At 54.5% G+C, this 15,352-nt stretch overlaps 1 protein-coding gene across 6 annotated transcripts in view; it reads left to right on the top strand.

Annotated features, from left to right (window-relative positions):
- Positions 1–14,835, top strand: part of Ppp6r2 (protein phosphatase 6 regulatory subunit 2) — a 70,860-nt gene extending 56,025 nt beyond the window's left edge. For 4 of the 6 annotated variants that reach the window (XM_042698034.1, XM_042698033.1, XM_042698036.1 and 1 more), the window contains 14 exons: positions 2,076–2,294; positions 4,146–4,210; positions 6,162–6,277; positions 8,051–8,136; positions 8,555–8,635; positions 8,987–9,084; positions 9,270–9,327; positions 9,627–9,751; positions 10,009–10,145; positions 11,053–11,209; positions 11,310–11,398; positions 12,149–12,344; positions 13,624–13,857; positions 13,939–14,835. In XM_042698034.1, coding sequence (XP_042553968.1) covers positions 2,076–2,294; positions 4,146–4,210; positions 6,162–6,277; positions 8,051–8,136; positions 8,555–8,635; positions 8,987–9,084; positions 9,270–9,327; positions 9,627–9,751; positions 10,009–10,145; positions 11,053–11,209; positions 11,310–11,398; positions 12,149–12,344; positions 13,624–13,857; positions 13,939–13,987 — 1,710 coding nt within the window. In that variant the 3' untranslated portion in view covers positions 13,988–14,835. Of the gene's footprint in view, positions 1–2,075; positions 2,295–4,145; positions 4,211–6,161; positions 6,278–8,050; positions 8,137–8,554; positions 8,636–8,986; positions 9,085–9,269; positions 9,328–9,626; positions 9,752–10,008; positions 10,146–11,052; positions 11,210–11,286; positions 11,399–12,148; positions 12,345–13,623; positions 13,858–13,938 lie in introns of those variants that run through there. The other 2 variants (XM_042698035.1, XM_042698037.1) reach the window with 2 other exon arrangements.
- The last annotated feature ends 517 nt before the right edge of the window (positions 14,836–15,352 follow it).

Genomic DNA, 15,352 nt, shown 5'->3' with positions numbered 1-15,352 from the left:
GCACCACTTTCGGTTTTTTCTGTTTATGTGGTCCCGAGGAATAGAACCCAGGATCTCATGCATGCAAGGCAAGCACTTGCCTTTCCAGCCCAGTACTTATTTCTGTTGGCTAATATTTTGTATCCGTATTTATAAGGAACATTGTGGTTTTCTTGTGTTTGTGACTGATTTGGGTATCAAGGTGATATTGTCCTAATAGAACCAGTTAGGCAGTATTCATTTCCTGCTCTTCAATTTTTGGAAGAGTTTGAGAAGGACTGTTACCAGTTCTTCTTTACATACTTGTTGAAACCATCTTCTCTGGCTTTTTCTTTTTCTTCTTCTTTTTTTTTTTTTGTATTGGTTCTGAGGCTTGAACAGAGCCTGGATGCTGTCCCTGAGCTTTTCTGCTCAAGGCTAATATATTACCACTTGAGCCATGCCTCCATCTCTAGCTTTTTTTGTGTGTTTAACTGGACATAAGAGTCTTATAGATTTTACTGCCTGGGCTAGCATTGAACCTTGATCTCCACATCTCAGCCTCTTGAGTAGCTAGGGTTACAGGCATGAGTTACCAGTGCCCAGCTGGCCTTTTTTTTGAGAAGTAGATGAGATGTTGTAGATGAGGTAACACAGTGGGGCAAACCTCCAAGACTGCTCAAGATTGTATAGACAGAAAAGGTAATACTGAGATCTAAGGCCTGAGTTTCTGTGGGAAGCTGAGTTCTGAGGATCATGGTTTGTAGCCACTCCCAGCAGGAAAGTCTGTGAGACTCTTATCTCTAATTAACCAGCAAAAAAGCCAGAAGTGGATGTGTGGCTCAAGTGGTAGAGTGCTAGCCTTGAGCAGAAAAGCTAAGAAATGGCACCCAGGCTCTGAACTAGGCCCTGAACACACCTATTCCCAAATCAAAACTGATATCCCATCTCTCTATTCATTATACACCTGTTCTCCATGGTGGTGGTGGGAGAGGTTCTGGGATATAGGCTGCTGTAGCCCTGGTCTGTGTGAGATGGTAGCTACAGGAGAGGACAAGCTGAGGGCTCGGGGGCTGTCTCTCCTCCCTCTTCCCCTGGTCTGTCCCACAAGGGAAGTACAAGATTTCCATAACCTCTTCTAGGCTTCAGCTTCTCAGGGAGTGGTAACTATGCACCTGAGGAGCATATTGAAGTGAGAAGATGCATGCTGCTCATTCTGGTAGCATCCCCAGTTCAGCTCACTTCCAGTCATTTACCAGTCAGGAGCAAAATCAAGTACCTCAGCAAAATGTATACAGTATAGTTAAAGTGGATTTTGCAGGGAAATATATGCCTTTTTTTTTTTTTTTTGTCAGTTGTGGGGCTTGAACTCTGCATCTGGGAGCTGTCCCTCTCTTCAGTTCAGTCAAGGCAAGCACTGTACCACTTGAGCCACAGCACCACTTCCGGTTTTCTGGTGGTTAATTGGAGACAAGAGTCTCATGGACTTTCCTGCCTGGGCTGGCTTTGAACCATGATCCTCAGATCTCAGCCTCTTGAGTAGCTAGGATTACAGTGTGAGCCACTGGTGTCTGGCTATAAGTCCTTTTTAAAAACATACTAGAAAAGAAAGAGACCAAAAATTAATAAAGCTTCTAACTTAGAGACAAAGGAATAAACCCACAAAGCCGAGCACTGATGGCTCACACCTGTAATCCTAGCTACTTAGGTGGCTGATATCTGAGGATCACGGTTCAAAGCCAGCCTGGGCAGGAAAGTCTGTGAGACTCTTACTGCCAATTAACTACTAGAAACCTAGAGTGGCACAGTGGCTCAAAGTGGTAAAGTGCTAGCCTTGAGCAGGAGAGCTCAGGGACAGTGCCCAGGCCCCAAGTGGAATCTCCATGACCAAAAAACCCCCCCAAAACAAACAAAACAGAGGTGAGTAGACACACAAACAGCAGTCAGGAAAACAAGGGCAGGGCAGCACCTCAGAAAATGGGGAGACACGAATCTCAGGTACTTAATACATCAGAGCCTGGATGAGCAAGTTAGGATGTGAAGTTTAAGAGTGACTCCTCTTTACCTGGTAAGAGAAGATCCATCTAAGAAATGTCTTCTGCCCTCTGTTTACGCAGGACTTGTTTTTTAAGTACACCTGGAATAACTTTTTGCACCTCCAAGTAGAACTGTGTGTAGCTGCTATTCTCTCCCACGCTGCTGGGGAGGAGCAGGCAGAAGCCAGTGGAGCGGAGAGCAGGGTGGAGCCTCCTCAGGGCAGTGCGAACAACAGGGATGGAAGGCTGGAGACCCCCGAGCCCACCGCCAGCCTTCCTGAGAACCCCATGGTGACTCACGTAAGTCCTGGCCAGTGCCCTGCTGGTTCCTGCCGGCTGCACCTGGTGCCTAGATCTCATAGACATTGGGACTGGAGATGTGCCGCTGCTGGCCGATCACCTCATGTGGGTGGGAGCTGCTACCCTCCTTGGCCCTAAATCTGTCAGTTACTGCTGGTAGAAGGGAAGATGAAGGCAGCCAGAGGGGAGGAGCATCTGCGTGGTCTTGCCATGGGTGCTGCAGTTCCAAGTAGACAGCCACCTGGGTGCTGCTCCCCTCAGGAGTGCTGTGGAGCAGCCCACTGTGTCCAAGTTCAGCCTTTTTTTTTTTTTTAAATTTAATGGGGCTTGAACTCTGGGCCTGGGCGCTGTCCCTGAGCTCTTCAGCTCAAGGCAAGCGGTCTACCACTTGAGCCACAGTGCCACTTCCAGTCTTCTGGTGGTTAATTAGAGATAAGAGTCTAAGACTTTCCTGCCCAGCCTGACTGACTTTGAACCACGATCCTCAGATCTCAGCCTCCTGAGTAGCTAGGATGATAGTGCCCTGCTGAAGAACAGCTTTTTGACCCAAGATTCAGGCCACTGTTGTGGTCGGAAAATGCAAGTGTCAAGTTCTTAAAAGAAAGCTTTCTGGAACTGAGAGTTAGTGGCTCATGTCTGTAATCCAAGGATCATTGTTCTAAGCCATCTCACAGCCAAAACCCAGAGACCGTTCTCCAATCAGCCAGCAAAAAGCCAGAACTGGAGGCATGGCTCAAGTAGTAGAGCTCCAACCATAAAATGAAAAAGTCAAATGAGAAGACAAGGCCCTGAGTTCAAGCTCCAGTGCCAGTCCTAGAAGCCAGGTGCGCTCGCCCTGTTTCCGACCCACCTTCCTCGCTGTGGGACACCACCCCATTATGTTTCCACCTGGCCTCTTCCTCCCAGGGGATGAGAGTCTGTGTCAGAATCTGCATCTCAGCCTTTTTGTCTTCAACGTCTAGCATTGCCTCTGGCAGAGAACAGCTTTAAGGAGTATTTGCCAGGGAACAAGGGGAGGGAGCAATTTGAGGCCATAAGCATGAGGACTCTGAGGTCAGACCCATGTGTGAAGGTCATGGGAGCCAGGGCAGCAGAGGACATCCTGCACCATGCTATGAGGCTGGAGGACAGAGGCTTCAGAAGAAGCCCTTGGATCTCTCTCAGAGGTCTTCTAGACAGTTGGACTTGGGTGATCTGGAAGGTCTTGATCCTTTGGTAGGTGTCCTGGTACCTCTGTAAGCTGGCATCCTGCGTACCTCTGTAAGCAGGCCTGTTAGATGGCTAACACTAGTCAATAAGGGTTGAGTCTGGTCCATAGCCTGTCTTTCAGAGGATATGCAGTCAGGAGATGTGTGGCCTCAATGATGAAAAACACACAGTAGGTAGGGAGGAATTCAGGGACTGTATAGGCCAACTGAGGACCACCAGATCATGAGCGTAGGAATGAGTTTGGGCCAGTTACAGGAAATGGCCTGTGTCAGGGCCTGGAGGAGAAAGAAAAAACTGAGGGCCCCAGCTATTCCTTCTGGTCACTGCGGAAGCAGGGGGGAGAGTGGCCTGAAGGTGAGGTGGAGGACACCCTTGGAGAGCAGACGGGACATTCAGGGTTCCAGAGACACACGGAGCGTCCTAGTCTTCCCTCAGGGCTCTCAGCGTGAGATTCTGAGGTTCTTAGGCAGTGTCTATCTCTGATGTTTACTGGGCGTCACAGAGGTTGGGGCTGTGAGGGTGTTACATACAGTCCCACGGCTGTCAGTGCTGGTGGATTGGCTTCTACCTGCAGTGGGGTGGCGGAAGGGGCGGGAATAGCTCTGTAGGCTCTGAATCACACTGCCTCTCCCCACTCCCTAGCTGTTCCAGAAGTGCTGCCTGGTACAGAGGATCCTGGAGGCCTGGGAAGCCAATGACCACACACAGTAAGAAACACAAAGACTTTCCTCCTAGCAGTGGTAGAACACATGGCACCAGTCTGCAACACTGTATGAAGGACTCGGGCTCAGTATAGGGCATCCGGGTATGTGGCCTGGCTGTGTGCCTGCAGCCATCCTAGATGGATCTTACTATTGGGCAAACAGCTGTAAGTGCTGCCCAGGAAAGGGAGTAGAGGTGACACGAGGGTCATGTTGAGTGTTGGCCAGGCCTGAACAGTTACCCAATGAGTAGCCATTTCCTCTCTAGGCATCCAGTCTAGAAGTCTCTGTCTAGCCTTCTCCTGACTCCTCTATTTTTATTTTATTTTTTTTTTTGTCGGTCATGGGACTTGAACTCTGGGCTTGGGTACTGTCCCTGAGCTCTTCAGCTCAAGTTGAGCATTCTGCCACTTGAGCCACAGTGCTACTTCCGGTTTTCTAGTGATTTATTGGAGATAAGAGTCTCAAGCACTTTCCTACCCTGGCTGGCTTTGAACCGCGATCCTCAAATCTCAGCCTCCTGGGTAGCTAGGATTACAGGCGTGAGCCACCCACGCTGGCTCCTCTTCTTTTTTTTTGTCGGTTATGGGGCTTGAACTCTGGGCTTGGGTGCTGTCCTTGCACAAGACGAGCGCTCTACCACTTTAGCCACAGCACCACTTCCAGTTTTCTAGTGGTTTAATAGAGATAAGAGTCTCATGGACTTTCCTACCCAGGCTGGCTTTGAACCGCGATCCTCAGATCTCAGCCTCCTGAGCAGCTAGGATTACAGGCGTGAGCCACCAGTGCCTGTCATGATCATTCTTTAAGACAGGGTTTTGGCTTTAGGACAGGCTGGCCTGGAATTCATCAGGTATCCTTGGCTCAAATTTCTACTCTTCCTGCCTCAGCCCTCCCAAGTGCTGGCCACTGCGTGTGTGTGTGTGTGTGTGTGTGTGTGTGTGTGTGTGTGTGTGTCTGTGTGTGTCTGTGTGTGTCTGTGTGTGTCTGTGTGTGTGTGTGTGTTGGTACTAGAGCTCAAACTCAGGACCTCATGCTATTGCTTGTTTTTTTTACTCATGGCTGGTCCTCTACAATTTGAGCTACACTTCCATTTCTGGCCTTTTACTGGCTAATTGTGGATAAGATCTTAAGGCTTTTCTGCTGGACTGTCTTTGAACTATAATCCTCAAATATGAGGCTCCTAAGTAGCTAGGACTACAGATACAAGCCACTAGTGTCCAGTGACTTTTATTTTTTTAGTGGTACTAGTATTTAAACTCAGGGCCTTTGCTTATTAGGTAGATGCTCTACCATGTGAACCATGCCCCTAGCAACCACTGCCATGTTTAACTTTCCCTAAATCTTTGAGGATACTCTGTTGGGACTTGTTCAAAGGAAACCATTTTTATTTTCGTCTTTTTGTGTTTTGGACTTGACCAAGTCTTCCCTCAGGTCAGCAAACATGTTCTGCATGTTGTTCACTGCCATCCTCTGTCCTTCTGGGAAGGGTGGGATCTGGGTGTGAGGAGGGGCTCCTGGGGCCTCGTTGTGAGAGGGAGGGGAAAGCGATGCCAGCCACGCAGCACGGAGGCTATATCCGGTCTCAGCGGGGGCCAGGTCCTGGGAATACTGTGCTAGGGCAGGCACCACAGCCAGCAGACCTGGCTCTGCTCCTGTTCCACTGCTGCCTCTAATGAGACTTGAGCCTTTCTGCCTGCTTCCTATCCCTAACATGGACAGCCATCTTAGTGTTCTTGGTGGTGAGTTGGGTAAACTGTTGTGTACAGCAGTTACTGGCCAATAACTTGAGTTGTACCAGGAATTGCACTGGAGATTAACCTAGGGGCCCCCAAAAGAGGAGAGGCCTGCACTCGCCAGCAGAGACGAGCTTCAGGAGCTCATACCTGGTCCTCTGGAAACATGTCAAGGAAGCCTGGGGCTGGGTAGCCACCCTGATGGCCCCTGTCCCTTTCAGGGCGGCAGGTGGCATGCGGCGTGGGAACATGGGCCACCTCACTCGCATCGCCAACGCAGTGGTGCAGAATCTGGAGAGGGGCCCTGTGCAGACACACATCCGCGAGATCATCCGAGGTGAGGGGCCCTATGCGCGGCTGGGGCTGTGGGCTGTCCAGCGTCATCACACCTCACAATGGGTCTCTTCTTACCATCGCTCTGCTGGGCCATGTCTGCCAAGCATCAGGACATGGTATGAGGACTCAGCCTAGCAGAGCAGCTCATGGCCACAGCGCTCCCATTGGAAGCTGCAGCATTGCGGACTCCTGTGCTCACAGCGTCTCCCTCCTCAGGTCCTGCCTGGTCCTTGCAGGCCTGACTCACGTCCTCGCTGTGCTCTAACCTTAGTTGTCTTGGGGCCTTCCTCGCATGTCTTGGTGAACTGGAGGAACGGGTGATATCCTGTCTTTAGGACTCGACTGTGGGCACTGTGTGTCCTTGGAGCCCCGGCCCCTCCCACGGTGCCCACTATCCTGGGACCCTCCTAAATGTGGCACTGTGTGTCCTTGGAACCTTCCAGCCCCTCCCACGGTGCCCACTATCCTGGGACCCTCCTACATGCTACTCTTCTTGTTTTCTTTTTTTTTTTTTTTTTGGTCTGTTGTGGGGCTTGAACTCTGGGCCTGGGCGCTGTCCCTCAGCTGTTCAGCTCAAGGCGAGCACTCTACCACTTGAGCCACAGCGTCACTTCCAGTTTTCTAGTGGTTTTTATTAGAGATAAGAGTCTCACGGACTTTCCTGCCTGGGCTGGCTTTGAACCACGATCCTCAGATCTCAGCCTCCTGAGGAGCTAGGATTACAGGCATGAGCCACCGGTGCCCGGCTTCCTCTTGTTCTCTTGTCTTTTTTGGGGGGGGGGGGCAGTTGTGGGGCTTGAAGTCGAGGTCTGGGTGCTATCATTGAGTTTTCTATGTGCTTAAGACTAGCACTCTACCATTTGAACTACAGCACCACTTCTAGTTTTCTGGTGGTTAATTGGAGTGCTTTCTCAGCCCGTGGAACCAGTGTCTGATTTGAGGGCCTTGGCTGAGTAGGGCAGGGTTGTATTGGGAAGGAAGGGGACACCAGCAAGCCTAAATAGGGTTTTCCCAGGTCTTTTGGGATTTCTCAGGGTAGAGAGGCAGAGTGCCTTAGAGATGCCCAGGAAGGAGCTGAGCATGCTCAGGTCTCTGAGTTTGTTGGGGTCTCTGGGGAGATTCCCCTTGGTTCTAGGACTGGCCTAAAGCAGCTTGTTAGTGAGTCAGCTGTACCCAGCCTGTGTAGCCAAAGTGGAGTGAGCCTTGGCCCTGCCTCACTGGCTCTGTAGATCCACTAGGCAGCTTCCTAGGCAAATGTAAAGTAGGGAAATTCCAGTAGCCTTCCCACCCCAGTATCTGAGGGAAAGGGCTTCCTCGCATGCTCAGGAGCCTGTGGTAGGTTGCGGTTACTGGGTCATATGATAGGGATATGAGCCTGGGGTGGGACAGCAAGCAAGCTTGGAGGCCCATGCTGGCGGGGGGTGGGGGGGAACAAGTGGAGTAGGTCTTGGTTCCCCAGAATGGGAACTTTTGCTCTCTGCCTAGTCTTCCCTCAACATTTCCAGATTATGACATGCACAGGCTCACCAGGTCCTGCGGAGCCCAGGCCTGTGGGGGTGGAGAAGCTGGCTCTGTGCATGTACTGGGGTCCTCGGGTGCTCACGAGCGCTCCGCTCTGCACTGTGCGGTGCCATTCCCAGCGGTAGACCCTGGCGTGGGCCCCAGCTGGGCTCACCACAGAAGCCTGGCCCACCCCTCCCAACCACAACGTGCTTGCCGGCCCTGCGGTGCCCTGGCTGCCTCGAGGGCTCACGGGGCAGCGCTTGCCTTGCAGGGCTCCCTGCAGATTGCCGCGGCCGCTGGGAGAACTTTGTGGAGGAGACACTGACAGAAACCAATCGCAGGAACACCGTGGACCTGGTGAGGAAGCCCAGGCCCACTCCAAGGCATGCCGCTGTAGTTGAGCCCAGTGACGCTCTGGACGTTGTGCCCTGTGGCATAGGTCAGCGGAGGCACAGGGGCAGAGCTGTGACCACGCTGGGTGATTCCCAGACTTCCTGGCTCCTGAGGGTCTCTGTGTAGAGGTGGTGTTGGCTCTCAGGCCGGTCCCTCCTCTGGCTTATTGGTGAAGTGCTCACGCTGGAGACTCGGGATGAGCCCCTGTGCCGGAGAGGATGGCTGCCACGTTGCCCTTACGCACAGCTGCTCAGGCCCAGCAATCTGACAAGTGCCAGATCTAGGCTGGGCTGGTTGGGGGCTGGGGCTTCGGCAGTGCTGGCTGGGTGGGATTGGGGCACTTGCGGGCTCACATGCCCGCTGCATCTGGCCTGTGTTTTAGGTGAGCATTCACCACCTTCACTCCTCAAGTGAGGACGAGGACATTGAGGGTGCTTTCCCTAACGAGCTGTCCCTTCAGCAGGTGAGGGCATGGCCGGCATCCTGCACCCTGCCGGGCCTTTCCCGAGCTCGTGCCCTTGTAGTGTGTAGTCCCCCGTGGCATTGCACAGTGAAGGGGAGAAGTGGCTTTCTCCAGCACGCGTGGGGGAGAGGGGTTCTGTGGGAAGACCTCTTCCTATCGCCTTGGAGAGATCCCTGGGACACGGAGCTTAGATGAGGAAGGCGCTCTCGTACATGCAACCACTCTGAACATGCGGCTGCTGCCAGAATTCACTGCCTGCTTTGCCAGAGGCTCTTGAGCACCAGAAATCCTGGCTTCCAGAGAGCCACCTCCTGATAGGGGCTGCTCTGTGACGGCCCCCCTTTCTCTCAGGCCTTTTCCGAATACCAGATCCAACAGATGACAGCCAACTTCGTGGATCAGTTTGGCTTCAATGACGAGGAATTTGCAGACCAGGATGACAACATCAAGTGAGTGGGCATGGTGGGGACTCTGGTTCTGGGCAAGGCTCAATGCTTCTTTCTTGAACTCCATCCTCATGAAGGCAGCTCCTGATGGTCTTGCCAGGAATATGTCTTCCCACTGCTTGAGAGTACCCAGACACATTTCACCAGCCCTGCACCGGAGGCACTGAGGGTCTCCTCTTCCCCTGCAGTGCCCCATTTGATCGGATTGCAGAGATCAACTTCAACATTGATGCCGATGAGGACAGTGTGAGTGATCAGGGCTGTGCCTGGGACTATAGAAGGTGTCCCTTTATGCCCCTTGCCCAGGTATCTCAGATTGTGCTCACAGTCTGGCCCTTGTTGGAGGTGGATGGGCCACGGGGGACTCTACTCAGTAGTCTGCATGTGTTTGAACTGCAGGGCCCTTCATGTAGCTGGAAGCAGAGTTGCGCTCATTGCTTCCTCCCATCCTGCCCTCCAGGCAGTGAGCGAATTCCTCTAGAACTCCAGGTCCAAAGCTTCCCCAGGCTCTCCAGAAATTGACTCTGTTGTTCTCTGTCTTGCAGCCCAGTGCAGCTCTGTTTGAAGCCTGCTGCAGTGACAGAATTCAGCCCTTTGACGATGAGGAAGAAGAGGATATCTGGGAAGATGAGGAGACTCGTTGCACTGCTCGGGGGGTGGCCAGAGCCAGGTACAGGGGCCTCTCCATCCTCTCCAAGCCTCCACTGGAGATTTGCAGGTGCGAAAGCACCCACGGGACACCCAGCCACTCTCACGCGCATTAGGTCCCAGAGGTCCTAATGAGGTCAGACCAGAGGCTCAGAACTGAACCTCCCGCTGGGCACCCTGCACTCGCCCGGCCCTGAGCCATGGGCCGATACCAGCACTCGTGTTGGGTGGTCCTCGTAGGCCACCAGCCATCCAACCGTGCCTCTGGACCCTTCATAGGTTCGGAGGTCCCCATGCTCCAGAAAACGACTCAAAGAATGGTCAGGACAAGAAAGCCAGCTCGGAGGCAGCCAGGAATGCACCTGGGGTGGGCACCCCTCTGGCTTCTGTGCAGAGCGAAGGCCCCGTGTCAGAAGGTAATCCACAGTGACGCGCTAGGGACCCACAGAGAACACGGGGCTTTGAGCTGGCACAGTGCCCGCCTCAGCTTCCTCTGGAGCCAAGGCATCTCTTGCTGCTTGTGGCCTGCGGTCAGCAGCCCCATCTGCACCCCCACCCCCACCCCCGCCCATTATACACACTCTCGAAGGCAGTCGCTTTCCTGGCTGTCTTGAGCTGATGTGGGTGGGTCCTGCCCTGCAGTTTGCCCACATCCAGGAGGGCTCCTGCATTTCCCCTTCTATTATGGTCACTGGCAGCCTGGTCTGTGTGAGTGGTGTCTCCCAGACACTCATCTAGATGCTGTGCCGGCCATTGAGCATTGCTCAGCAGCACTGTGCACACCAGACATGCCACCTTTCAGGACCCTTTTCCTGCCTCTGCCTGAAGTAGTCCTGAAGTGGTCAGCACATGGGCAAGAGGGCAGCTTTCCACTGGGAGGGGACAAGAGCAGGAGCTGCAAGGCCAGCAGCAAGGACATCCACAATAGGGACAGACCACGCTCACGGCCGGGCACAGGGCCTGTGGGGCTTGTTCTCGGGCCTTCACTGGGACAGTTGGGGCAGGACAGGTGGGGCTATGTCTCCTCTGCGCCGCCAGCTCCACTAGAGGCCAGGTGAAGCCCCTGGGTGCCTGCTGAGCACCACACCAGCGGCATATGGTTACTTCTACATGCCTTGTAGGTGTTGAAGCCTCCACCACCCAAGGTGTTAGGGCCTGGGGGCCGCCACCATTCTCTTACAGAGCTCCTCTGGGGAGCTCTGCCGGCTCAGGCAGCGCAGGCAAGGAGGGTTCATCGGGGTCTCCTTGGGTGCTGAGCCCTGGGGGGCTGAGGAGTGGCCAGGCCAGGCCTGCCCACTCTTGACAGCTCTTTCTCCCCGGCAGGGGCTGCCTGGACTGCAGTGTTTGATGAGCTGGCGAATGCAACGCCCACAACCCCAGCAGCCGCCAGGGACGTGGGTTCTAGTGTGTGGGCAGCCAGCCCCTCGGCTCCGGAAGAGAAAGGCTGGGCCAAGTTCTCCGACTTTCAGCCTTTCTGCTGGTAACAAAGCACATCAGCACACAGGGTTCACGAAGCATTCCCCGTTGGGGTTGGGGTAACTAACCCCACACACTCAGCCTGTCTCCATCTTCGCCTGCAGCTCTGAGTCTGGGCCTAGGTGCAGCTCCCCCGTGGACATGGACAGCAGCCACACCGAGGGCAGCCAGAGTGCAGGCCCAGGGAAAGCCTGTGAGTAGCTGTGGTGCATGCTACCCCCAGGCTCCTTCAGGTGACTTGACCTTGCCTAGTTCTCAGGCCCTTGGGGCAGTGGGAAGAAGTGGCAGTGCTCCAGGTGTAACGGTCTCCTTGTGATACTAGGGTTCATATGTACTTAGGGGTTGCTGCTGTGTACAGATGGAGTGCCCCTGGCTTGGGGACCCAGGAGGAGCAGCGCCACCACTGGGCTGCCTGTGGAGGCAGCTTTGGCCTTGCTATGTGGGCCAGGTCCCTTGTAGGTGTCCTAGCAGGATTTGGGGTCTCAATATGGAAAAACTCATGAGTCTCAGGCAGGAAGCCAATACGGGGTCTGATCCAAGCCCATGGCCTTTTTCCCCACCTTTGTAGTCCGAGGGGCTCAAAGGCCCCCAAGACCAGGCATGAGAGTCCTAGGCAGCGGCAAGACAGAGCGGTAGCACCACCCGCACATCCTTCCCTGGTGCCAGGCTTGAAGCAAATGGGGGGAGCCCTCTGAGCTGCCTCTTCTGCTAACAGCACACATCTGTTCTGTCCAGTGGGGAGTGGAAGGTCTGCTTTGAGGGTGAATAGAAGTTAATGTGGTTCCTGAGAACACCCAGGTACACTTGTGTACAAGTGACACTTGGCAGGCTGTGTGATTTCCAGCTGGCTGCATGTCAGCACTCCGGGGCCTGGGGCCCTGAAGCCACGGTGGCTGTGCGGTGGCTCTGCCTCAAGCACATCACAGGCCTCCTTGTCTTGCAGTCGGTCCCACCTCACCGTGCACTTGGAGTGTGTGTGTCACCAGGAAGGCCCCCCTGGTGGCCTCTGACAGCAGCTCCTCCGGGGGCTCTGACAGCGAGGAGGATGAGAAGGTAGCTGGCAGTGTGGACGCTGTGAACACCAGCCATGGTCTGGAAGTCCCCAAGCTGCCCAGGAAAGAGGAAGCTACTGTTGGCAGGTGCACAGGGGTTGGCACGTTTGTCTAGGGCCCCCGTATACACAGTGTAGCTCCAGGCTGGGGGCTGCAGGCCTCTGGCAGATCTAGGCTCAAGTCACTCATTCTCAGATCTGCTGGGAGCAAGCAGAGGCCAGGCTGAGCTCCCTCACCACTCTCTTGATGGCTGTGGGAGCTTCGTGCATCCAGACTGCACAAGGCAAAAGTGCATGTGACTAAGGAGCTGGTTTGGCCACGTGGGGTCAAAACTCAGCATTATACCTGGTGGCCATGAGGACTAGCACTGAACCAGCCGGCAAATTCTGACTGCCTTAAAAACAAGATGGGAAGCCTCTTGACGACACAGAGCCTGTTTGGTCTCTGAGTGGTTCAGCCAATAGGGCGTGAATGTTCCAGGATCCCAACAGGAGATCTGGAGAGAGAGCCTCCACACACAGGCCTGATTACAAAGCACCAGACAGGGCTCCAGGCCTCTGAGCCTCCCAGAAACTAGATGGTGGTATGGGTGAGGGGCAGCCTTTTACTTGACATTGGCCAGGCTGGCCTGCTGCTCCCTTGTGGGAGATGTGTGCTGGCTACATTCAGGTGTCCAGCACACTCCGAAAGTGAGTCTCATCTCAGGACTACCCTGGGAACATAAGAACCCTGGCTGGGCAGTACAAACAGCTTGCAGCCTAGGACCCTCTTCACCAGACACCTTGCCCTCGAGGGGCCAAGACCTGAAGAGGGTCCCACACTGTAACTGATGCTGACAACTTGTTTTTCTTCTTTTCTCCTAAGTGCTTCAAAAGGAAACTGTTTATCCTTGCTGTATGCAAAGTAACATGGCACTGCACCTGCCGCTTGGCTGTACCATGGATAGGTCCCAACCAGCCTGTGAGGAAACTCACTTGCCCTGGCCCCTCCTGGGCACCCTTCTTTCTAGGCTGGCCTTAGGGCCCTGAGGAAGACCACCCCCAGCGCCCAGCAGAACCCTTTCCTCTCAGGTCTCCGAGTGGCTAGTGTAAGGCAGGAGTTGAAGCCAGAGGTCCTCAGAGTCCCCATAGGGAACTGCTTCCCTGGTACCAGGGCCTGAGGGCTGCTTGGAGGAAGGATAGCGTTCATGGTGGGCAGACAGCTTGTCTTGGGCCACCCCAGAGTGCAGGAATGGAGGGGCAGAGTGCAGTGCTCCCCGGCAGCCTTGTAGATGGGGCCACCCTACCACCGGTCCTCGAGTACGGGAAGTTGGGCAGCACCGAGGAGGGTGGGGTGCCCGTGACCAGAGCCCTTGTCTACCACACAGGGCCAAGTGTGCTGACAGCATGCCGCCAGAGCCCGCCCGCCCTGCACCCGCCCAAGTGACCGCCGCTCCAGCCACGGCCGTGCCTCCCGAGGGCACCGTGGCTGCCACTATGCTGAGCAAGACAGGCCCTCCCAAAGCCGTTTCCTCTGCACTGGCTGCCACAGCCCCCGCAGGCCCCTTCACGGCAAGAGCCCTGGCAGCCCCAGCCTCCGTGGGGACAGTGACAAAGGACAGGTGAGCAAGTTGGCGGGGGAGGGGCAGGAGGCTGGAGGGGCCAAGGGCCAGGTGCCTCCAACCCTGCCCCGGTTTCTGCAGAAAGACAGATGACCCACCAGAAGGAGCTGCCTTAAACGGTCCTGTGTAACGCTGCTGCCACCCAGCCACGGCCCACCCTGGTCAGGCAGCACCCTGCTGCATCAGAACGACCTGGTGACGCAATCAGTTTCCTTTCTTAAAAGTTTAATTTTAAAATAAATGCTGCATTGGTAAAGCTGGCGGTTGGAACCAGACAGATGACCCAGCTGTCTCTCTCCTGCCCAACCTGAGCCACTCAGGCCCTGCTGGAGGCAGAGGACACGCCTTGCCAGTCCCCCGGGCAGACCCTGCACAGCAATAAGGTCCCCAATGTGCAACCTCTTCCTGCAGGGGTGGGGATCAGGGACTCAGATCTCAACAGGCCGTATGACGTGATGGGCTGGAAGCGTGCAGAGACTGAGGCTCTTTTCACTATTTTTTTTTTTTTAATTACATGCAGAAGCGAGTTTTTGCACTTTGTATCCAGAGACTGTACAGGGGCTTCCCTGACTCAGGGCAAAAGTGAGGGTCTGGGCTAAGGAGACATGACCCCACAAACGCACATGACTTAGGAGCTGGTTTGGCCACATGGGGTCAAAACTCAGCATTATACCTGATGGCCATGAAGACTAGCACTGAACCAGGTGGCAAGTTTTGACTGCCTTAACGAGATGGGGCCTGCAAGGGGTGTGGTGTCTCTGAGCTTGTGAACAGGGCAGACTGGTGGCAGGTGGGTAGGTAGTCAGGAGGACCCGCAGGAGCAGCTCAGGCCACTGAGCGGCTCAGAGACTGAGAGGGCCCAGGTTGTCCGAGAAGGGTCTGGAAGACTACTCTGCCTACACTGAGTTCTCTTTTCATGTTCTGACATCCGCGACAGGGCACCTCCTCCAATCCCCAATAAAAGTTGTATCATTCTTATGAACTGTGTATTGTTCAACTGAGAGCACCGCTCCAATCTGTTGAGGATGCGGTGTCTCCTCCAGCACCTTTTTTAGGCCCAACTTTGGATCACAAGCAATCAGCAGTGGGTCTCTGCATCACAGAAGATACTGAGTTTTCTGTCTTAACAAGTAAAAACCTTATCAACAAAACACACAGTCCCCGAAAGGGGCCCAGGCACTGTTTTCAGTTGTGCTACTTCAACCCACCTCGAGGATGGCCCCGAAGCCACCAGCCCTTTGGTCAGGGCGCCACGCAGCATCAGTGGTCACTCTGGGACATTCTCAGAGTAGCACCCATACCCCTCCGCCCTCCGCCCATTTTTGCCTCAGCCAAGCAGGTAAAGCCCTGGTCCAGGTGGGACTTGCTGGCCCATGGAAAAGGAAAGCGTGAGAGGAACCCAGCAGCAGAACACGGGATGCTCAGGGACTTCTATGGGGACCCCAGGGAAGGGAGGGAAGGGAGGTGTTAAGGCATCACCCCCTGTTTGGCCACA

This window comes from Dipodomys spectabilis, unplaced genomic scaffold (genome assembly GCF_019054845.1).
Source record: "Dipodomys spectabilis isolate Male_0828 unplaced genomic scaffold, ASM1905484v1 ptg000230l, whole genome shotgun sequence".
NCBI classification, from domain to species: domain Eukaryota; kingdom Metazoa; phylum Chordata; class Mammalia; order Rodentia; family Heteromyidae; genus Dipodomys; species Dipodomys spectabilis.
The sequence above is the reverse complement of the archived record's forward strand: the minus strand, read 5'-3'. Positions and strand labels throughout refer to the sequence as shown.